Here is a 23909-nt window from a genome sequence, read left to right on the forward strand (position 1 = left end):
ACAAATACATATTAATGTATATATGTGGAATTTAGAAAAATTGTACAGATGAACCTATTTGCAAGGCAGAACAGAAATGCAGAGGTAGAGAACAGACGTGTGGACACAGGAGGGGAAGCAGAGGGTGGGATGAATTGGAAGATTAGGTTTGACATAAATACACTACCATGTGTAAAACAGATAGCTAGTGGGAACCTGCTATAAAGCACAGGAAGCTCAGCTTAGTGCTCTGTGGTGACCTAAATGGGAAGGAAATCCAAAAACGAAAGGATATATGTATACATATAGCTGATTCACTTTGCTGTACAGCAGAAACTAACACAATACTGTAAAGTAACTACACTCCAATAAAAATTAATTTAATATATATATAAAATTGGTAGGAGATCTAACATAGCTCATATTTTGCAATGAGATCTAAACTAAAATTTGGAGTGGAATTAGCCATAAGTATGAAGAAAATTAAATGAAAAAAAAACAGCATTCACTACAATGTATGTAACAAACGTTGAGCTGACCAAATTTTCAATATAACTATACTGAAGAAATTGGACAATGGAAGTAAGAAGTATGTATGCATGGAGTGAGGGAGAGTAGGTAAAAGAAACTAAATACTGTTATTATTATGAAATCAATAATTAATTTTAAAAATTTAAAGAAGAAAAGTAATATTCTAGGACTGTAACTTAGAAATAGGTAAGGTTAACACGCCTCTCCCCCCAAAAAACAATTTTAAAGTGGTTGTCTCTAGGGAATAGGAAATAAAGCAAAGCACATAAAAGACTTTATTGTTCCCTTTGTTGTATTAATAAACTCACTAAATACTGTGATGTAAAACTTCAATAAAAGTAAAACAACACAGTTAAAACATTCACACATACACACACACTTAAAAAGCATCAGTGCTACAGTCTGAAAGCATGGTTGGGTTCAAATTTTAGTTCAGCCACTTTTTCATTTGCATGACCTAACAGAAATAACTCTAGCCTCCCTTTGTTTCTCATCTCTAAAATGGAGATAACAGTATCTACCTCACAGAACTGCTGGGATTGCATTAAGCATAAGCTGACTGCTTAGCAAAGTGGCTAACATCTAGTAAGTACTTCAATGGCTGTTTGTCCTCAAGAAACTCAGGATGTGGAGAACATCTGAGTAATACTATAGAAATATGCTGAGAGTTTTCTAGATGGCTCTCCAGGTGTAAGAAAGGATTGGGACAGTGAGAAAGATATGTTAGATCATAAGATGATGGCTTGGGCTTCCCTGGTTAAGAATCCACCTGCTAATGCAGAGGACGTGGGTTCAAGCCCTGGTCCGGGAAGATCCCACATGCCACGGGTAACTAAGCCTGTGCACCACAACTACTGAGCCTGCGCTCTAAAGCCCACGAGCCACAACTGCTGAAGCCTGCATGCCTAAAGCCCATGCTCTGCAACAAGAGAAACCATCACAATGAGAAGCCCACGTCCTGCAACAAAGAGTAGGCCCCACTCTCCACTACAGAAAGCCCGCGCGCAGCGACTTAGACCCAATGCAACCAATAAATTAAACAAATTAAATAATAATAATAAGATGGTTGCACTTCCCTTACGTACTCTCACATAACGGATATATAATAACTTGAGGCAATCTCTCGGGCCTATGAGCACTTCTAGAGCCTCTTTATTCCCTTCTATTAGAGAAAGGAGACAATTTACCCAATATTCTTTCTTAACCCACTCACAAAATTATTTCCTTTTAAAAAATAAATGTAATATTTTAGCTAACGTAAGAATAAAGAACAGTAAAAAACAACTACACATCACCCAGCTTTGTCAAACCTTAGCTAGCCATATTTTTAATAGTTCTGGATGAAGTAGAAGATATTTAAATATATTGCACTTACTGCAAAAATTCTTTGATTCTATCAAGACCCTCCAATCCACGGATCCTACACCTTTTTACTGTCCCCCTCACTACCTTCATTATCAGCATTAAATTATAATTAATCATTAATCATTAGCCATTCTCTTGCATACAGTTGATTCTCTAGCCCCTCTCTGGTTGCACTGTACTCACAAAATCAACTTTACTGGTTAAAATGCAAGCCCCACCAAATCTGTGCCTATACAGCAGCACACATGGGCACAGACACAAAATTAAAGAAAAACGCATCACCATGCTGACTTGCTTCAAGCACACTATTAATGCTACCAGATTAATATTTCACTTTCCTAGGTTTTTCACTCCCAGACTCTTTTAGGTAATTATTTCCTATCTTCTCTCTTCTCCCTCACTCTCACACCTAATGCCCTTGAATTTCCAGAGTCCCACCACATGTGTCCCTCTGCTAGTAGGCTCATGCACATTCTGAATTCCCACCTGTTATTAGGAACTATCCGTGCTCTCATGCATTTACTGATACATGCCAGATTTTCCATCTGTGCACCTACTCAAGAGCATCACTTGTGTAATACTCCCCTTTCTCCTATCAACCCTATCAACTTTTTAATCTCTAATGGAACATTCCCACTACCATACGAATACATCTATATTTCTCCCACCTCAAAAATTTTTTCTTCCCTCCACTTATACTCCTAGCTCCCCCATCATGCATTTGCTTTCCTTTGAAGGAAAACTTGAAAGAGTTGTCTCCCTCCTATGATCCCTCAAACCCACTCCAAGCAAGCTTTCAGCCCCACCACTAAAACTAATCTGCTCTTAACAAGGTCATCAATTACCTTCATATCGCTAAATCAAATGATCATTTCTCATACCTCATCTTAACTGGCCAATAAAGAGTATTTCACACAGTTGATCATTCTTCCTTAATTACTTTCTGATATTTTCTTTTAATTTGCTGATCTTTCCTATGTACTGTCCTTTCCTGGTTTCACAAAGTGCTCCACGGTGGAGGGATCCAAAGCTCAGCCAATCACTTCTCTGTCTACACTTGGTGATCGTGTCCAGTCTGGAGATTTTAAACACTACCTATCTGCCAATGAAATCTCCTGATCTCCACACATTCACCCATTCAACCACCTGCTCCACATCAAAATAGCATTCAGCATGTCCAAAACTGAGCTCCTCCTGATCTTTCCCACAAACTGCCCCTCCCATAGTCCTTCCCACTTCAGGTGTGAAGAAATTTCACCCTTCTAGCTGCTAAGGCAAATCGGGGTTACTCTTGACTTCATTCTTTCTCTCACACACCACACCCTATCTTCAGGAAATCCTGCCAGTTGTATATTCAAAATGTATTTAAAGTGTGACTAATTCTCACCATGTCCTGCTACCACTTAACCCATTTCTTCAAAAATATTATCTTCAATAACCCCTGCTTTTAAGCTGGCTTTACCTAAAGCCTATTTTCAGCACAGCCATTCATACAACTCTCTTAACACTTTAAGTCTGACAATGTCACTTCTCAACTCAAAACTCCACACTTGCTCCTGATTTCACTCAGAGTAAAAGCTAAAATGTCCTTAACATGGTCCACACTGCCTTCATGATTTGACCCCAATCCCCTTTAATGTCTTTGATTTCCTCTCCTTGGTCAGTCTACTCCAGCCACAGTAGACTTGGTCTCCTTTGTTAGTCTACAGAAAAGGTGAGACACACTCCTTAAGGGCTTTTGCACTGCAAGTTCCCAGCCTGGAATACTCTTCCACTAAGTATATGCATGGCCAACTTCCTGTCTTGCACAAATATTACCTTCAAAATGAGGCTTACTCTGACCATCTTATTTAAAATTACAACTGCCTCTCCACCCTTAAACTCTCATTTCCCTTACCATTTTTCTTATTCTTCCATTGCTCTTACACTCTAGTAACATGATACATAATGTATTTATTATATTTATCTGCTCACCAGTACATATCACAAGTACTAATACTATGTATGGCAAAAAATAAATACTCAATAATTATTTGGTAAATATCCTGAGGCCTACTCTGAAATAATATTCATAATTCACCTACAGTGGAAAAAAAGAAATCAGGAAGAAATACACCACTTTCCAAGCAGATGTGGGAAGTATTATATACGCAACTGTTTTAGCAACAGGAGCATAGATTCATATTTGAACTGCAATGCATAACAGTAAGAGCAGCAAACACATAACCACTAATGTCAAACACTGTCCTAAGCACTTTGTACTTAATAACTCAATCCCTCACAACAACCCCATGAGTTAGGTAGTATTATTTCACCCATTTTATTATCAGTAAAGCAACTAAGAAATGAAGTGGTTAAACAACCTGCCCATGTAAGTATCAGAGCCAAAATGTCAATCCAGACACTCTGGCTTCAGAATCCATACTCTTTACTAAGTCAATACATCTAGCTACAGGAAAAGTATAAAAGAAAAAAAAAAGGCAAAAAATGCAAATACGCATCCCTAAGCTACAATGCGGTGGGAAAAGATTTTAAGAAGTCTACTTGTATTCAGAGAATTCACAATCTAAACAAACAAAAAATAATAATAAAATATACATACAATGATAGAAGCAATCATGAAGCACTGTAGTGGAGTAAGACACATCTAACCTGGGGTCAAGGGAAGTTTTCCAGACCACTAGTATATGCCTTAAAAGATGAGCACAAAGAAAAAGAAAGGTCTTTGTTCCAGTGGGAGGAAGCACTATGGGCACAGGCACCAAGATGAGGGAGCCTGATCCACCAGAGAATTGTAAGTAGTTCAGGACAGCAGAAAAACGAAGCAAACTGGGGGACAACAAGTAGAGACGTGATCATATACATTTTAAATGTCATTATAATTATCTTAAACTTTAACCTGAGCAAGAGGAAGGTGAATATTTTAATTATGGGAAGAACATACTTACACCATACCACAACCACTGCTAATAGCATAGATTAGACAGACTAGAAAGGGCAAGTAAAACTCCAGTTAGGAAACTATTTAGAAACTCAAGCAAGATGGGAATGATGAATAGACAATGGCTAAAGAACCGTATCTTGATGTGGTCTGTGAATCCTCATGTCCATTCATACTAGCACTACCCTATTTCAAGTTCTCATTTCCTCTAGCTTAAACTCCTGTGATAGCCTCCTGAGTGACTGCTCTAACTCCCCTGAATTAGACTTAAGCTCCCCAAGGCAAAGTTCTATCTCTCCCTTGCCCCAAAATCGTCAATAACTTGTAAAGTCTTTCTAAAGGCAAAATTCTATGTAACAGCAAGACACTCTCTGATCTATTTCAAATCTACCTTCCTAGCCCTGCATTTTTCCTGACCATTCCTTTGTTCACTGTTCCTTCTAGCTGGACTAAGCATGTCTCTTATACCATGAAGCTCTTCTTAATTCTCTTTGCCAGCAATCAACCTTTGACTCTACTGCTCCCGAAACATTTCATTTATAACTCCCTTAAAACAATGATCATATTCTGCCCCTGACCATGACCACTACTTCTGTCTTTTTTTCCTTACAAGATCAGGTTAGGAATCTTAGGAAGCTAAGAATTATGTAACGGAAGTTCTCTTTGGGGAGGGAACTGTCTTTGTCATGAAAACACTTGGATACTAACTTAGCAAAAGCTACAGCTTTAAGTCATAATTAAGCATTTCAGCAATCCAGAGAGGTTGGGAAGAATACGGAATTTCTCAGTAATAGAACAGGGGTTAGTGCCCACTGCACCTAGATCTTTAAAGGTCAAGGTAATTTCCTGCTGACATGTAAGTCAGTTATAATCTCACAACAGTGAGATCATTTTAATACACTTTACCTGTGTGATGAATTGGGGGTACAGTATATGTATTTATGCTGGTTACAGCATATACCAATGAGTTGGTTCCCCACTTTCCTAGAAAAAGATATAATACAAGGACGGGCCTCCAACAGCCAGCTGTTTCCCTGACCACACCACCTGCTCCCCTTCTAAAAAGTGAATTAATCCTGTGGTAGGTCAACTGGATGTTCTACCCCAGAAATGTGAAATAGGGAGGAACAGGAATTTACTGGAACTAAGTCACCCCTTTGACAGGAACCTAAAAAAAAAATTGTCCAGCATCTTCTACTGCTGATGCCCTGAAGTACCCCACCCTCACACTGGCTTGGTGATATAGCTCAACCTTTGATTCTAAATGGTACCTCAATATTTTTCCAATAAATCTTTCTTTCTCTTCTTGTTTTCTTTTAGGCTTACATGAACCAAAATCAGTTGGTGATGCGTGCAAGCAAAAAAGTTGTAAATATGGTGCTTCCAAAAAGCTAAAGATTCCTTTGGAATTAAATCTTTAATGCTCTAGCGTTAAGCAGAAATCTGAGCTGTGAAAAAAAAAAAAGCCTCTTCTGGATTTTCAAATTACAGCTTAAAAGTTTCCTATATTTTATTATTTAAAATGCTGTGACACTAAAAAAAAAAAAAAAATGTTGTGACACTAGTAAATTAAGTCTGAGTGAGTCTTCCCAAATGAGCCATCTGAACATTCAGTCTAGCAGAATACACAGGGCATTTGGAGAATATGGGTTTTAAATTTCTTCAGATGTAATTCCAGAATGCCAAAGATCTGGCATGTAGTTATACATCCTGATAATCTCTTTATAACACATCATTTTATGGCTATTTTCTTCTTTATCAGAACTTCAACACTGACTATAGTCTGGTGAATTTTATCTTTTTCCAATATAAATATCCTAGGCCTCTAAAATATATAAATGCTCCTACATCAGCCATATCCTACATTAGAAATTAGATCTGAATTTATAAATGTATGTATTTATAAATTTTAAAGACTAAAGGTTGTACATTTTAGCCAATCATATCTAGTTTTTTTCATTGTGAGCTTTTCACCTTTTAAGAGTATGAAAAGTATCATTAATTGCTTAAACTCAGTGAAATTACAAATATAGAAAAATTAAACCACAAATAGTGAAACTTTGTAACTCAGAAATAAAAACATTCAAACTGAAAACTAAAAAGCAAAGTTGATCCAATTATATTTGTCAAGGGCTATTGGTATTTCTTTTTCAAGTATGCCTGAAAAATCTGAATTTAATTCCTCAGAACACAAAGGTCTGCTCAAGTATAGTTTCTTCTGATGACTCTTTTTTAAAGCTACTTACTAAATTCTCCTTCCTTTTTTATTTTACTGAGAGCATATAAATACTAAGCACATTTGGGGGCATAAAAATGGGAGTGACTTTTATTTCTTTTATGAAATAGTGTGTTGTTCAAATTGTTTTAAATAAGGTAACCCCATCTTACACTTTTAAAGTTTAAAAAAAAATACATTTTAAATACTTGGCCACATTTCTCAACAACATGCCTCACACCAACACCAAATTCAGTAACTTAAAAAATTAGCACATTTAGAAAACTTCATTCCATTAATGTGATTCTATAATTTGAAGTTTTTGTACAGTTCTATGACCTTGTCAGGTTGTAAAATGCATGTATAATGAAGAAAGTCCTCACTTTAACATGCAGTTAAATCTGAAAAATGACAGAAACAGGCAATCTGTCTCTCACCTATTCCAGGCTCAATTTATCGATCCTTCCCTTTCAAAGAGAGTACGCAGGGGGTAGCTACGGCAGCCCAGCCAACTCTTTTGGAGGTGGGAGAAGTGGTCAACATTGCTGCCACTAATGTCCCACTGGTATATTGACCAGTTGTGTACTGGCCTGTGACTTGGTCTGTGAACACACATAGCTGCAAAGCTACCAGTCAGCAGAGCTTATCAGTAATTATAGATTAGGTACATGCAGAGCAGTTAATTAAGACACAAAGCTAGCAATCCATCAACGAAGTGAGGAATTAAAGGTTATCTCTCCCCTATGCATATAAGAATGGTCCAATAAAGCTAGCTAATGGATACATCTGTGAAGTATTAAGAAATATGCATACTGGTCTCTGCTCCCAGATCCTAACAGAGCTTGTAAAACCCTTGAAAATAAAGGTTCCAGGAGAATCTTTTGTTCTAATATTTAGCCTCTGGCTCCAGTTCCTGACAGAGCTACTAAATGCCTTGGAAGTTCCTGGGTGACAGAAATGTCTTTTACTTTAATGGGGTGACTCTAACTGCTGGTAGGCTCCTAGATGGGGGCTGGTCGCCAGAAAGACTGAGTCATGACTAGAAGCTTGGAACTTTCAGCCCCACCTCCCACTGTCATTCTCTGGAGAGGGGCTAAACGTGCAATAAATCATCGATCATGGCCACCTGACGAAGCCTCCATAAACATCTATAAACTATGGAGTTCAGAGAACTTTGGGGATGGTAAACAAGAACCTATCCACATGCTCGGAGGGTGGTGCACCCCAAACTCCACAGGCGTCTATGCTCAGGACTGTTCAGGACCTCACTCTGTGTATCTCTTCATCTGGCTATTCATTCATAACCTTTAATATCCTGCGTAATATTAATACACCTGTAATCGAGATAGTAAACTGTCTTCCTGAGTTCTGTGAGACATTCTAGCAGATTAACAGAACCCGAGAAAGGGGTCATAGATAACCTCTGATCTTTCGCCTACTGGTCAGAAACACAGGTATAACAACCTAGACTTGTGATTAGTGTCTCAAGGGGGTGGGGGCAGGACTGTGAGACTAAGCCCTTAACATGTGAGATCTGATGTTAACACCAAGTAGAAAATGTCACAATTGAATTGTAGGAGACTCAGGCAGTATCACAGAATTGCTTGGTGTGGAAAAACCCCCCCACACACCTAATGTCAACAGTTGCTGTGAGTATGACAAATAAGGAGAAAGAGTTCTAGACAATACCTGATTAGATAAAGGGCAAAATATTTTGGACTTTCATCTTAACTGAAAATCAAGAGAGAGAATACTTTAATTAAACTATGAAATCTTCAATAAGTAGTATTTATTTCTCAAAATTAGACTTTTCTAAGTTTCTCAAATAGACTCCTGAAAGGGAAAAGCAGAAGCCTTGGTTAAAGACGTTGATGATCTTATCATACAAATCACTGTTTTTATTTCACAGGTCACAGAACAAAACAGACACTTTTTAAAGCTTAACGTATGCTTTTTCCTATGAGGCAGAATCTTTCAACCTCAGCACTACTGACGTTTTGAGTCTGATAACCCTCTGTTGTGGGGTGTTTGCCTGTGCAGTATAGCATTCTTGGCTACACATTCTTGGCATCCCCCACGTGTAACAACCAAAAATGTCTCCAGACGTTGTCACCCCAGTTTAGAACCATTGTTACGAAGTGTTGAAAAGGAAAATGAAATAAACATCACAGAATTAAATGCAAATTTGAAGAAAAATCCCACATCTCAAAAATTTCACACATCTTCAAATACTTTTATTTAAACAGACACCATAAGTATTTTACGTACATTTAAATAAAGCTATGTATTCACAACTAATTTTTAGTAGGAAACAATCTTAAGATATGTTCATTTTTGGAGGTAGTATTTTCATTTCTTCTGCTTGACTAGAACTTTATAACATTTTTGAGATCTCAGCAGACTCTTAGTATTCGGTCAACCTAAGGGTAGAATTCAGTTTTATTTTCTTCTCTCAAGCTAACTGGTTGTTTTGGCCTATTTACAAATAAATAGACCAGGACAACATTGCAGAAAAGGGGTGGGGGGGGCTGGATTTACCAGGACAAAATTTCAAAAACAGTCATAAAAATTAAAGGCTCTGCGCATACTTTGTATTTGAAGTTTCTTTTACTGATAAATATAACTATTTGTCTTTGGAATGTGAGTAAAAAGATAGATACATGCTGGAAATAACAGTGCAACCCAGCCATTATAACAAAGGCTAGCCTATCCTTTGCTATATAGTCTAGACCATCCTTTTTAAACAACTTGCTGCTTGAGACTGTCCTAAACTCAAATTATTCGTAACACAACAAAAGTATAACTTATTTAGAAATAACTTTATCAGGCTACTCCATTATTTTATCAATAAAAAGCTAACAAAAAAGCTGAAAAGAAAAAAAAAAAAACCCTGAAAAAAACGGAATAAACCATAGCTTAGCTAGTGAGGGAGACAGAAAACTGCAAATAGCAATAAACAAATGGAAAGATGCTGGCACAAAATAGAAGAAAGCCAATTAAAATGAGATACCATTTTTCAAGTATCAGATTTTCAGATTTAAAAGCTTACTAATGTTCAGTACTGATATTGGACAGGTAACTTGGATACACTGTATAGACACATGTTGAAAAAAAATTTTTTGAAGGCCAGTTGACATTATCTGTCAAGATAATAATGCATATACACTCCAACCCATAAATCCCATTCTTGCATCTGTGTCAGTGTAAATATGCTCACTTAAGCATTGTTTGAATTGGTTTAACTGTAAACAACCTTTAAGACTATCAAAGAGGACAGGTTAAATAAATCACAATACAGCCAAAACAATGGAATACTAGGCAACCCAAAAAAACCAATGATGCATTTCGATAAGAGATATACAAATATGGCAAGTAACGAAAAGCAAATCGCAGAAGTTTAATACAATTTTTAAAGAATTAACATATATATACACATATGCATAGAAAAATTCCGTTAAGAATATACACAAAATAGGTTAACTGTATAGTTTGATTTTTCTTTTTTCCTGTGAGCATTTTTATAATAAAAAAGCTTTTAAAACTAAACAGGCTTATCTAAAGGAGTATTAATTTCCATAGTCTCTGTACATGAGTTTTTTCATATTATGGGCACAGTAATGATTATTTATGTGACCCATTAAACTCAAAATGCAATTATTCTCACCAAACTTCTTGTTAACCAGTATGAAGATGTAAATTTGAAAAGCATATATATGATATTCTCCATATTTAAGATACTTTTCGAAACACTGAAAGTTCTACAAGTATCTAATATTTACCACCTGTTCATATACTAAATTAATATTTTGGAATTTTTTAAAGTGGCCAAATTCTAGCTATGGCATTCACTTCTGCCACGTGCTAGAGCAATTAAGACGGCAAAACGAAATGCCACAGAAAACATTTACCAGAAAAGCAGATGACAAGGTAACAAGATATTATCCCCATGAACCCTCTAATATGAACAGTTCGGACAAGATTAGAGAGGTATTAACATCTATATAGGAGCAAGAGAAAGACAAATTGTCTTACAATGGTCTGTTAACAGGAAAACCCAGAGTTCACCAATGGTCTTCACTGGAGAAAAGAAAAGCAGGCCATTCTACCCCCATTCAAGATTACTCCTTGCAGAAATATTCCAGTGTGCAAAAGGCCCTAGAAAAGGTGGATTAGTCTTCAGCTAAAGAACCACTCTGAGACAAAAATACCCACAATCTCAAAAGTTACCCTGGAGTCCTCATGAACAATATCCCTAAAACAAGACCAGAATAAAACCATCTCCAGAAATATTAAATTCACTTTATTACAAAAAATTCTGAATAGAAATATTTTGTTAACAAAAAGCTACATCACTCTCCTTCTCAGCAATACACAACAGTGCAAAAATTAGAAATACATTTCTAAGACCTCTTACATCTCTCAAATTTCAAATCCTTCTATAGTATGTATTTTCTCATTTCATCACCTGTAAATATTATCACCTACCTCCCAATATTGCGAAGGTAAGATTTTTGGGCGATTGAGAATAACAAATCCAAGATGCATATATTAAAGAAGCTTACACATTCCAGCTAAAATACATAGTTTCATCACCTATATGCTTCAAATTTATACCTCTGCAAAATTACAATTACTGAAAGTTTTCAGCATTTGAGGTCATCAGAAAATGGTCAAAATCACAAATGCTGGGATATATCAAGTCACCTACCTTACTGACCCTTTCAATAAATATTCCCTAACATAGTTTTTCTTAAATCACAAACCACCACACCCAACCTCACCATACTCGTCACCACAATCCTCTCCCTGCCGCCCGGAAACTATCTGTGGTGTCAGTGCCTAGGTCACATTACACTGTAGCAGAAGAAAAGGAGGGCTGGACAGGTATGTGGGGTCTAGCTTAGGTAAGCAGCATGAAAGTCTCAGAAATTACAAAAATAACAGTGATAATAGATTCCTACCAAATTCGTAGCTTCAAATTCTAAGTTTAGTAAAGATCCTCAGATTGCTACAGTAAAGAGAAAGATGTGAGAAGACAATTGAACAAGTGACAAGTGGTATAAAGTAGAGGTTATGGGAGAATCTGAACTCAGAATGCCTGAGTTTAAATCCCAGTTCTGTCACTCGCCAGCTGCACAATCTTAAAATTATTTAAGTTCTACAAGCCTCAGTATCCTTCTTTTTAAGGAGACACCTACTTCAGAAAGTAGTAGTGAAGATTAAATTAGGGTAGGCATACAAAACATCTGATAGTGTCTGGCACAAAATAAACATTCATTAAAAGTTTGCCTTTTAGGAAGAAAAAAAACGATAACCCAAAACAGAAGTTCTTATGTGAAAATCCTAGTCCCTTAAAGATTTCTGATTCACCATTTTAGAATCAGTCAAAGACTCTAACTAGGTAGGACCACATAAAACAAAAAATAACATTAGGAGAAAAAGACTTAAGGGTTAAAATACTCAAGTGGCCCCACCCCCTGCAGGGATTCCAGACAAATCACAGGGAGACAGCACAAGAACAGGTACACACCACAAGAACAGGTACACACAGCTGAGAGAGTCTAAGTCAGACCTGGCTATAGGAAAGAAGGAAAATATAATAGCTGAAGCAAAGTTTTGGCAAGCAAAAAGAACATCTAGCTCAGTTACAAGTATAAGAAAGCATGATGAGATTAGGGAACTCTTCAACCTGTAGAGAGATCACTCTTATTGGTCAGTATGTTTTCATTCTTAGGATTTCATTTCAGTAAGCTGCAAAAACCTTTAGGTATAAAAACTGGTATTAAATAAATGTTATTTTTACTATTAATTTTTATTTTTTATATCACAGTATATAAACAAAATAAGGAATCTAAGATTTGTTAAATGCCTGATATTTCACAAAAACTCTGTGACCTAAGTTTTGTTATTCATATTTTCAGCTGGAGAACAGAGGAAAAGAGGTCTTAGGTGACTAACTTGTTCCATCAAGGTCATTCAAACAGGTTATAATGAAAGTACAATTTTAACCAGGACAGCCTGCTAACCTAGAGTCAAGCAGATTATAAGTACAGAGACAAGAGAGATACGCTGACATACACAGCTCCAAGTGTGTCCTCACTCTACAGGAGATCCAGATCCTCTCAATAAAGCTATTCCCCTCCCACAAAGTCAAACTAGTAAGTGGTAACAAAAAAAAGCCCTACTTGAACTACCACATACATGGCACATTTTTTTAAAGTAATGAGTCACTACTACTATTATTTTATATTTTTACTAATTGAGACTTAAATTAGCTCTTACACACTTTATAGTCAATGGTGTTATGTTCTCAATAATATTCAATCTATTTTGATAGGAATGGAGTTTGGAGGGTGGTTACAAGAAGTGCCAAACCCAGGCAGCCTGATATACGAAATAGATCGCTGTAGGTGAAACCAGAGAGAACAAAGATGAGCAACTGAACACATCTGAAGGCCTAGCAAAAATGAAGATCGAAAGTACATTTCTCACATTTATGAGGTATCTTAAAGTACAATGCTCTCACAGGCATATGTATTAAATGAAGTAACAGCTGACGTTCTCCTCTTCAGTCTATACTCTGTTTTAGTAAGTGATTTATTTATTTATTTTTTGCTATTGATACTGAAAACTGATTTAGACAGACAGACAGACAGACAGACAGACACACACACACTCACTCACTCATTCACCCATCCACCCCAATAATAAACTCCCATATCAGAAAGGTAAAACCTACAGTGCACAAAACAGAGGGAACCCACTGTAAATTCTGGACCATAAATTCCTTTTCTTCTTACTAATAAGATGTTTTGAAGCAACATGAAGTTGTGACAGGCTTCCAGTAACAGTCCATAAGCCTTATGAACTCACATTCACTGGCAGGCACAAAGAGGAACTTTGGATGTAGATAAAAGACACACATGTAGGTAACACTAAGATAGACATTCTGGGAACCTCTGTGGCTCTCATGAGTTAGTGGTAACACTGACTGGTCTCACTCAACCAAATACAGTCAAGTGATTCTCTTTTTTTTTTTTTACTGTCTCCAAACCACTAACCTATGCAACATTCTCCCAACAGTCAACATCTTCACCATCAGCAGACATTTAACAACAACCACTATGACTGTGTCCCACCCTTAATCACTGTTACTGCAATACCACCCCAGGTAACTACTGCCACAACACGAATTCCTATACGCTTCTGAAATGGAAGGAAACTTGGAAATCATCTTTTATAAGCTGCTTATTTAGTATCTAAGGAAACTGTGGCCCATAGTAATTTAAGTGACTTATTGGAGACTAAAATAGTAGCTGCCAGAGGAAGGGTTTGTCACCATGTACTACTCACTCTGTTAAGAACTTATAAAGTATAAACTCAGTGAATCCCCACAACATCCCTTGAGATAGATTGACTTTATTATGCATATTTCACAACAAGGAAATTAAGGCACAGAGAAGTCAGCCTTGGTGACAGAGTAACTAAGTGGTAGAGCTGGGAATTCAAACCCAGGACTGTCTTGTACTCTCCTAACTCTCAAACCAGAGCTCTTTCCACAAAATTAAGTACCTCAGACTTGTTTCACAAGCCAAATGGACTCTATTTAGGCCCAACACACAGACAATTCTTTTATTCTCTCCCAAAACTTTAGTATCTATAGCTACATTTTCATTTATTCAAGTCCTCACAATAGCTGAGGCAACGACATGTTATAAACCCCGTTTCGTAAGTGAAGAAACAAGCTCACAAATGATTTGCCCTAATTCACACAGAGAAGTTGCCAAGCTAAATTCAGAATCAAGCCATGCTCCTTCCAAGAATGACATTACCACATGCTAATTCTCATGAAATTAGGGGACTAGCCAACTACTAGTAGAAATCTGGATTGAGGGTGGAAAATACAAACTCACTTGCACACCAAAAGGATTGAAGATTGGAAGTTAATTCCAGTCAGAAAACAAAGTTGGCATGTCTAGCTTCCAGTGCATCATGCAGTAGATTTTGTGCAGCATACATGACACATCAGGTTTACAGGTTTGATGTGAAGAAACAAATGAAAACAACTATAATTTTCTTCATGTTCCTATCACTGCAGTTACTAAAATATTTAAATGCAAAAGGGCATCCATTTAACTAATACTTACTGAAAATCTATTGTGCTTCCTCTGTGTACCACTGTGATAATGGTACATGATAGGAATTTAGGTGCACGATGATTCATATTAATTAATATTTTAGTATGTACAGATTTTTAAATGATTTACATGGATGTAACTAATGCAACAAAGCACTGGTTTCAGAACTTATTTCTCACAAGATTAAGGGGAAGAAATTAACATATTGATTATACTTCTGGGAAGGGGTAAAATGAGGGCTTAACCTTTATCTTTCCATCTTAAAAAAATCTGAAGAAAAAAAGTATGCTGACCTAAAAAAGAGCATTAAGTAAATGACTATACAGATGCTACAAGGGATATGGCAAAAAAACCCCAAAGGGAATATGTGAAACTGAGATTTTAGAAATAATGTTCAATACTGTGGTAGACAAAATAAAATTCCCTCCCTAAAGAAAGCTAAGGATCTAAGTCTCATAGACTTAATGAGATTTTATTTATAATAACGCAGATCTCAGTTGTTGATTACTACTACTTTTAAGTAACTTATTTTCTTAGTGGTATGTCAAAATTGCTGAGCACAAAGAGTTTGAAACTGCAGGGAGGGGGAAAAAAAAGCAGACTCAATATAAGCATTATCAACACAATAACAACTACTATTTATTGAGCATTTACTCTGTTTACCAAGCAGTGTTCTAAGTCTTCCGTGTATTACACACTCATGCTATGAGGTACTATTATCATTCCCATTTTACAGATAGGAGTTAGGAAACAAACTTCACAGGGACTGACTTAAAAGTTCTCCTAATCAGTGTGACTCTGAGAGCATGGCAGAGATACTAGCTTTTTATCTCCCCAAAACCCCTTATGTCAGATATAACTAGAGAGCAAAGCCCAAAACCAATAAGCAAAAAAAAAAAAAAAAACGACAAAACTACCTGACAGTTATCTCACAAACGCCAAAAAATAAAAGTTAATGAGGAAAAACTTACTGTCATATGACTTGTACATTATCAGAATCTGTACAAGAGAAAACAGAAGTCTTAGTGCACTTGAAGGGCCTACAAATAGAACCACAAAACAGCCAACAGGTGTTCACAAGAAATCATGGCAGGTCAATCTCTGAGAACAGCAGCTGAAACTGAGATAGGTTTTACCCACTCCAGTAATAAGTGAATAGAAAAGATCTCCAGTGAGAGCTTCAAAGAGACAAAGTCTTGCTCCCATGAGCTCTTGAAAGTGACCCATCAGGGCTCCCATCCAGAGGAGACCCCTCAGACAAGAGAAAGAGACGACAGAGATGAAGGAAAGACAAGGTCCAAATAAAAGTAGGAGAAAAGAGCCTAGAAGTTTCAGAAAGCAAGCGCCATGTTCTAATACTTCGCAAAAACAATGAGCAAGCACTGTGAAATTAGAACAGCTACTCTGAACCATGCCTCCTCCTCAAAGTTCAGGAAAACTAATTTCACATAAAAATGCAAAACAGAAAAATATCAAGGTCAAATCTAATACAAAATTGTTCCAAGAAAATAAGAGACTAAAGAGCAGAATCACATCCCTCAAGACAGTGAAGAGAAGCTAGAAATACTTGTTCAAAAATAGATCAAAAATGTATACTATTACAAAATGAGCTAAAGACATTGAGAAAAATGATACAAGTCAGAATTGGAGAAACTCAGAAAATGAAGCAATAGAATACAGTACAGAATTAGAAAAGAAAAAATTACTTCATGAAATAAAGACTAAACTAGAAAGCACACAAGAACAAATGACCACAACAGACAATGCAGTAAGAGTTGTTCAAGAGGAAATTTTAAAAAATCAAAATAGAATTAAATTTAAAATTTCCCTTTGAAAGACACTGTTAAGAGAACAAAAAGACAAGCCACACAGTGGTAGCAAGTATTTGCAAACCATATTAAAGAATTTATCTATTTTATCTATTTATGGTATCCATAATACACAGCAAACTCTCAAAATCCAATAAGAAATCAAACAACCCCATTCTAAAACGGGCAGAGATGTGAAGAATCAATTTACTAAAGAAGAGATACAAACACCAAATAAACACATGAAAAGATGCTCAACATCATTTGCCATTAGGCAAATACAAATTAAAACCACTATACAATCGACACCTATTAGAATACCTAAAGTGAGAAAGACTGACCATACTAAGTGCTGGAAAGGATGTGGGGAAACTGATCTCAACTCCCATAAAACTGGTGGAAAAGCAAACTGGTACAATCACTCAAGAAAAGAGTTTGACAGTTTCTTAAGTTAAACATACACATACCATATGATCCAATCATTTCACTCCTGGATGGGATTTTTATCCAAGAAAAAAGAATGCACACAAAGACATACACAAATGTTCATAGCAGCCTTTTTTTTAATAAAGAAAAAGCTGTAAATAGCCCAAATGTCCATCAACAGGTGAATGAACCAATCACTGTAGGATAGTCATGTAATGAATACCACTCAGAAATAAAAAGGAATGAATTGCTGATTTCTGAGCAACATAAATCAATCTCAAATTATGTTGAATAAAAAAAGGCAGACAATATACTATGTGATTCCATTTATATAAAATTCCAACATTCTAACTAATCTACAGTGACAAAAAGCGGATCTTTAGCTGCCTGAGGGGAGGAGAGCACACACAGGGAGGGGAGATTACAAAGGGCACGAGGAAACCTCTGGGAGTAATGGATATATTCCCCATCTGGAGTGTGATGATAGTTCCATGAGTTTCATGAGTGTAGATGTCAAAATTTACCAAACTATATATTTTCAATAAACAAAGCTTACTGTTTTCAATAAATGAAGCTTTAAAAAAAAAAAGCATTATTGAGTAAAGCTATCTTCTAAAAACAGAAATGAGGAAAAAAATCCAGTAAATCTTATGAAACCCATCCATTCTAAAATAACAAAAAGATCTGACCTGCTTTTAGATTTTCATTCTCATATTTACAATCTTAGAAGTTAGACAAAGCTCAGTTTAGCCATAAATGATGACAGAAACTGCAAATTACAGCACCAAAAGTTAAGGCATGACCGTGCTGTTCAATAAAAAAAAAAGACTAATTAAAGCTAAATGTAAAAACACTAGGTGTTTGAATCATAAATTAAAAAATATTTTCCAAACTCCATAAAGACTCTAACACCACAATTCATTTTAATACAAAATACTCTTAGTACGTGTACGAAGACCTAAAGATTTGAGGGGTGGGGGGATGGACAACAGACAGGGATGGGACAACTGATGCAAGCCCTCTATCAGGACAAATAATTGTCCAGAAAAATCAAGCTAAATTTCTGTAGCCACTTGGTGATCCAGTCAAACAGGATATTAGAAAGCCTTCTTGTAGAAGCTTTCAATTCACAGCCAATGTATGTTATCAAAAAGGGAAAGTAGTTTATACAGACTTGGTAAGAGGTTTTAAGTATTTAACTCCAAATAATTTTGTTTGTCAAAACTCTGAAGTAAAATGCTCTTCCTCTTGATATCGAAGAGAGCTATAGGTTTGGACCAACCAGCAATCAACATAAATACAAATTATTCTGCATCAATTTTTTAAAATCAAGATGTTCTAAAAGACTATAATTCAGAGGCAAAGGCTTTTTCTTGAAGGGTTCCTTTTTTTTAAAAGCACTAAATAGAAATTTAAGATTGAACACATCAATCACATTCCTAAGGTGACTGGTAATTTTAATAAACACCAAGGAGTTTCAGCTTCTCTGCATGACCATTAAAGGTTTTTTTTTTTCCTTTCTAAAATCAGGCTAGTTATTAGAAGACTACATTGCAACCATAAGCAAATCTTGTGAGAAACGAACATTTGCTAATAAAGCCAAAGAAAGTATGTATCATTTGCTGAAACTTACACTCTTTTATTAAGCCTCAAAAAGAATTTTAAAACTAGGTATGAAGTAGAGGAGCCAAAAGAAAGCCCACTTTTTAACTCTACACCAAAAAAACCTCTCCCCTTCCTGCTCCCTACCCTCTACACAAAGACAAGACTACAAGTAAGTCACCAAATCTTCGCTGCTCTCTACAAATAAACTTACACTGAGTGTGAAAAACCACTCCTGCCAAACAAAGTACACACACAACAAAGAACTGAAATGTTCCTTTGAAAACAGTACTAACTTCATAGTATAAGTTTCAGATTCACAACATTTGGAAACAAGCCTAATAAAATGCTGAGCATATGTTAACAAGTTAGCTATCCTAGAAAGTTTACAGGACAGTCAAGACTGCAGCATCTGGAATTTGTCAGATAATCACCCTGAGTGCTCAAGAGAATAAATAGAAGTGACACTTCGAGCACCCACATATATGAATATGACAAAAGGTTGGATACAGGACAATATGAGAAAATAGCAGCAATAAAAGAATCTGAAACAGAACCAAAGCCACAAAATTCTGGAAATAAGCCTGATGTTATGGCCAAAAACAGCCATAACCAAACAGGCAAAATGTGCAAAAGCATAAAGAAAATTTTAACAAATTTTTAAAATTCATTACAGAGCACGTATGAAGTAAATAAAACATACACATCTAGTAAATGCTTTAAATTACTGGGGCTTGTACAGTTTAGACAAATGGATTATTCAATGCTCCTGAAATACACTCTTGTCCCCGTCCTAAGCACTTCTGAAGGATACATAGGTCTACAACAACGATTACATGTTTTCAACTCACATTGTTTCTCCAGTCTTGGCTACATGACAAAGAAACTGATCCAGGACCGGACAAACTTCCTTTTTCCCTCTCTTCTCAAAATCTAGATAAGGGAAGAAAGAAAAGTTATTAGTATTTCTCAAAGTCCACCAACCATTTCCAATGCCCTCTAAAAACAAACTTGCCTCCCAGTCTTTCCTCATATTAAGCAGTAACTAAATTTTTTTTTAAATTTCATAAAGCCTCTCGACCAAATATCCACCTCTGACTCTCCAACTTCAAATGTCACTCTTCACAGGTGAGGAGACCCCTCCTAGAGGGGGCACTCAACTTCTCCACAAACCATCCTTAATGCAGTGCTTCTCAAAGTGTGGTCCGGGGGCACGCCTGGACCAGACTCATCTGAGAGACCGGTTAAAACACAAACCCCAGATCCCGATCCCCACACACTGTTTACCTGAAGTTCATAAACCCGCGTTGTTAGGAAGCACGAGCTCCCTCCCTGTAGCCGTCCCCCAAGGATCCTGGGAATCAAAGCCTAATTCTCAACACGCTGAAATCACGCTATTCTAAGTTTGAGAACCACTGTTCTCAAGCCTGTTGCTCGGAAGGCGAGCAATTCGGAGCCGGGCAGGCGACCACCTTTAGAATTAGGGCGCGCGGGGAGACGACCTCAGAAGCCCCGCACCAGGCTTCCCGAGACACTTGAAAGTTGCTCTGCCGCTCCCCCCTCCCCGAAACCTTTCCCTTTTTCTCTCCGCCCCCTCCCCCGTGCCCGGGCGCGCGGGGGCCTGAAGGAGAACGAAGCCTGCCCGGGAGGGGGCTGCGGGCCCACGACCCGTCCCCGGGGAGTGGGAGAGGGGCCGGGGCCCCCCCGCCAGAGCTTCCCGGCTCCCCTCCCCCAGCCCAGACGCCGGCGGCCGACACAAAGCCCAGAGCCGGGCGGGAGGGAGCTGCCCACGGGGCTCCCCGCCCCCGGGGAGGCGGAGGGGGATGGGAGCCGGGGAAGCGCGCGCCCCCTCCCCCGCCCCGGTCGGGCCCGGCCCCGCGGAGCCACTCGCCAAGAAGGGAGAGGAGAGAGGGCCGCGGAGGGCGAGGAGGAAGGGAGAGGGGGCAGCTACCCCCACCTTTCAGCGCCTCCTGCAGCCTCTCGACGTCCATGGCTTCCCGGAGTCCCTCGCAGCCTCCGCCTCCTTCCGTGGGTCTCCCGGGGACCGGAAGGCCTCCCCCCACCCCCCCGACGCCCTCCCCCTCCCTCGCACACACTCCGGCACGCAGGCGACCGGGGGGGGCACCGAAGGGAGCCGGGGGAAGCGAGCGAGAGAGCGAGACCGACAGAGCGAGCACCTCCCCGAGCCGCTACCACCAGCCCTCCAACATGGCGCCCGGCACGTCACCGCGCGCACGCTCCCCGCCGCCGTCCTCGCGCCCGCGGCGCGCCCGGAGCCGGAGCCCGAGCGCGCGTGCGCGGCGGAGGCGTGCGGGCCGGGCCTGTCCGCGGACCCGGCGGGGGCGGCCGCCCCGCCTCTCCCCTGGGGTGGGCCCGAGCAGCCCGCGCCGAGTTGGAGACCGAGTGGTCTAGGAAGCGGGGCTGCGCCCAGACACCCTGGAAGTGAATCCCCGTCCTGTGCTGGCTGTGTGACCTTGAACGATTTGCTGAGCCTCTCTGAGCCTCACTTTCCCCTTATGTACAGTGAGGGCACTCGTATGGACCGCCCTATACGGTGGCTGCGAAATGAAGTGAGAGTGTGTACACACAGCGGTGAGAGGACGCTAAACACTCAGTGTTACTAATCGTCCTAACAAAAATACCTCCCTGCCTGAACCCAAAGCTCGTCGATGACCCACCCTTGAAAAGAAGCAGTGCATGCAGCAAAGGGATGAAAAGCGTAAGCCATGGAACCAGCTGGACTTAAAGCCCAACTCAACTATTTACTCCCTGTGTCCTCTAGTTACTTACACTCCATTAGCCTCAGTTTTCTCATCCACAAAATGGGAGTTTGCAAAACAGCCCTGAGACTTGAGTGAAATGGCGGCAATGAAGCATTGAGTGCACACACGGTGCCTGGAACTTAAGCACTCAGTTAACGTGGCTGCTGTTATTATTATCATTATGATTTTGATTACATTACATAAGCGCCCAGGAAGTTCGAGAGGGCGGAAACCTCAGAAGTCCTCTCCTGCCCTGACACTTTACAAATGGGATAGCTGAGGCGTGGAGAGCTAGTCTGACAAAACAGCAGCAGAACCCAGAACATCTGGCAGCCAGCTAGTGTGTGGACATTTTTATTATCCTCTCTTGTCTGTGAGCTTTTCGAGAAAAAGATACTGAATTGTTCTACCTGCTATTCTCAAAGCCTAACACAAAGCCATGAAAGGAGGGAAAGGAGAGAGGGAGGAAGGGAGGACAGAAAGCTATTTCTTGACTTATGTTAGAAGGTGCAAATCTGGACACAGCCATCACTATTTTAAAAGTTAGTGACTCTGACCCTGACCCTGACCCTAGGTGGCAGATGCACGCAAAAATCCCCCTGCAAAAAAAAAAAAAAAATCTATATATCTATATATCTATACTTTTCTTGACTTTGCCATCAGAGAACCAGTCCCTAGGATCTTTAGACCTTTTCGTTGTTCTAAGCATCCTGCTCAGTAATAAGTAGCCTTGTGGGAGATGTATTAGGGTGGTGTCATCCCTGTTGGCCAGCACTTCCAATGCACAGGATTTAGTTTATTGTGGTCCCTCCCAGTCTGAAGGGGCCTGTCCTCTACATAGCAAAGCTTAGCCTCCACTCTCTCAGCCACCCTGTACCCTCTTTAAGCCGGTGTCTTCGCAGAAGACCTGTGTGGGACAATACAGTTGCCACTAGCCATGTGTGGGTATTTAAACTGAAATTAATTAAAATTAAATAAAATTTAAAATTCAGTTCCTGAATGTGTCAGTGAAATTCAGTTCCTCAGTCACACTAGCCACATTTCAAAGGCTCAACAGCCCCACGTGGCTAGCGACTTTTGCATTGTAGAGCGCAGAGAGAAAATTCCATGATCGCCAAATATTCTTCTGGAACTTTCCATTAGAGAACGTACCATACTAATTTCTTCCACCTTGCTCTGTCCCTCTTCATCAGCTGTTCCCCTCACTTGGAGAGGCCTCGACTTCCAAAAACTGGATAAGGTCCATGAAAGGAGACAAAGTACACACAGCAGCAACAGCCTAAGGGAATCAGGGAAAGTGTCTCTAGAGGAAGCAGAAGTGTTTAAGCTGAGAGCTGAATGCTGAGAGGAAGATAGCCAAGTAAAATGGAGAGGAGACACTTGCAAAGAGAAAAACTATAGGCGCACGGGCCTTGAAATGAGAAACAAGAGCCAAGTGGCTTCAGTCTGGCTTGAGCTGAGAGTGCAAGGGCGGAAGACACAAGAGATGAGGCTGAAGATATATCTTCTTTGGTTCATTTCTTCCTTCTTCTTTGGAATTCTTCTCCAGCCAGCCTGCATCCCAATGTCTGCGATTGCTAGAGCCTCCTATTGGTACTAACTCCCTCAGAGCAAGATAGAATAAAATGTGATGTCCAGCCTCCATGAAGATCCTTGCCTCCTGGGCTTCGTGCCCCAGTGTATTCTCCTCCCAGGTGAATCGGAGCAGGTTCCTGTGAACAATAAGCCTGGTGGAAGGCATGGTACTTGACTTCTGAGGCTCGGTTATAAAAGGTGCTGAGGCTTCTGCTCTGGGCGCTTAGACTGCTCTCTCTAGAGAAAGCCAGCTGCCAGGTCACGAGAGCATCAGAGCAGCCTTGTGGAAATGCCCAAATGGAGAACTGATGCCTTTAACGTGGCTCCTCCAGCCCCAGGAAATCCTTCGGATGACTGCAGCCCCAGCTGGCATCTGGACCACAACCTTATAAGGGATCCCAAGGCAGAACCATCCACCTACGCTGTGCCTCAAGCAAGTCCTGATCCATAGAAACTAGAAAAGATGACAAATGTTTACAATTGTTCTCAGCTTCCAAATTCTGAGATAATTTATTACACAGCACTAGATAACTAACGCAACAAAGGAGACTATTAATAGTAACAGCT

General features: G+C 39.1%; 1 protein-coding gene across 2 annotated transcripts in view; it reads right to left on the reverse strand.

The window, feature by feature from the left end:
• Positions 1-21212, reverse strand: part of PPP4R2 (protein phosphatase 4 regulatory subunit 2) — a 47862-nt gene extending 26650 nt beyond the window's left edge. For both annotated transcript variants that reach the window (XM_057706197.1, XM_057706196.1), the window contains exons 1-2: positions 20963-21212; positions 19857-19938 (exon numbers count right to left, since the gene is read on the reverse strand). In XM_057706197.1, the coding sequence (XP_057562180.1) occupies positions 19857-19938; positions 20963-20996 (116 nt within the window). In that variant the 5' untranslated portion in view covers positions 20997-21212. The remainder of the gene's footprint in view (positions 1-19856; positions 19939-20962) is intronic.
• Between the last annotated feature and the right edge of the window lie 2697 nt (positions 21213-23909).

This window comes from Hippopotamus amphibius, chromosome 13, assembly GCF_030028045.1.
Source record: "Hippopotamus amphibius kiboko isolate mHipAmp2 chromosome 13, mHipAmp2.hap2, whole genome shotgun sequence".
In the NCBI taxonomy this organism is placed as follows: Eukaryota; Metazoa; Chordata; class Mammalia; order Artiodactyla; family Hippopotamidae; genus Hippopotamus; species Hippopotamus amphibius.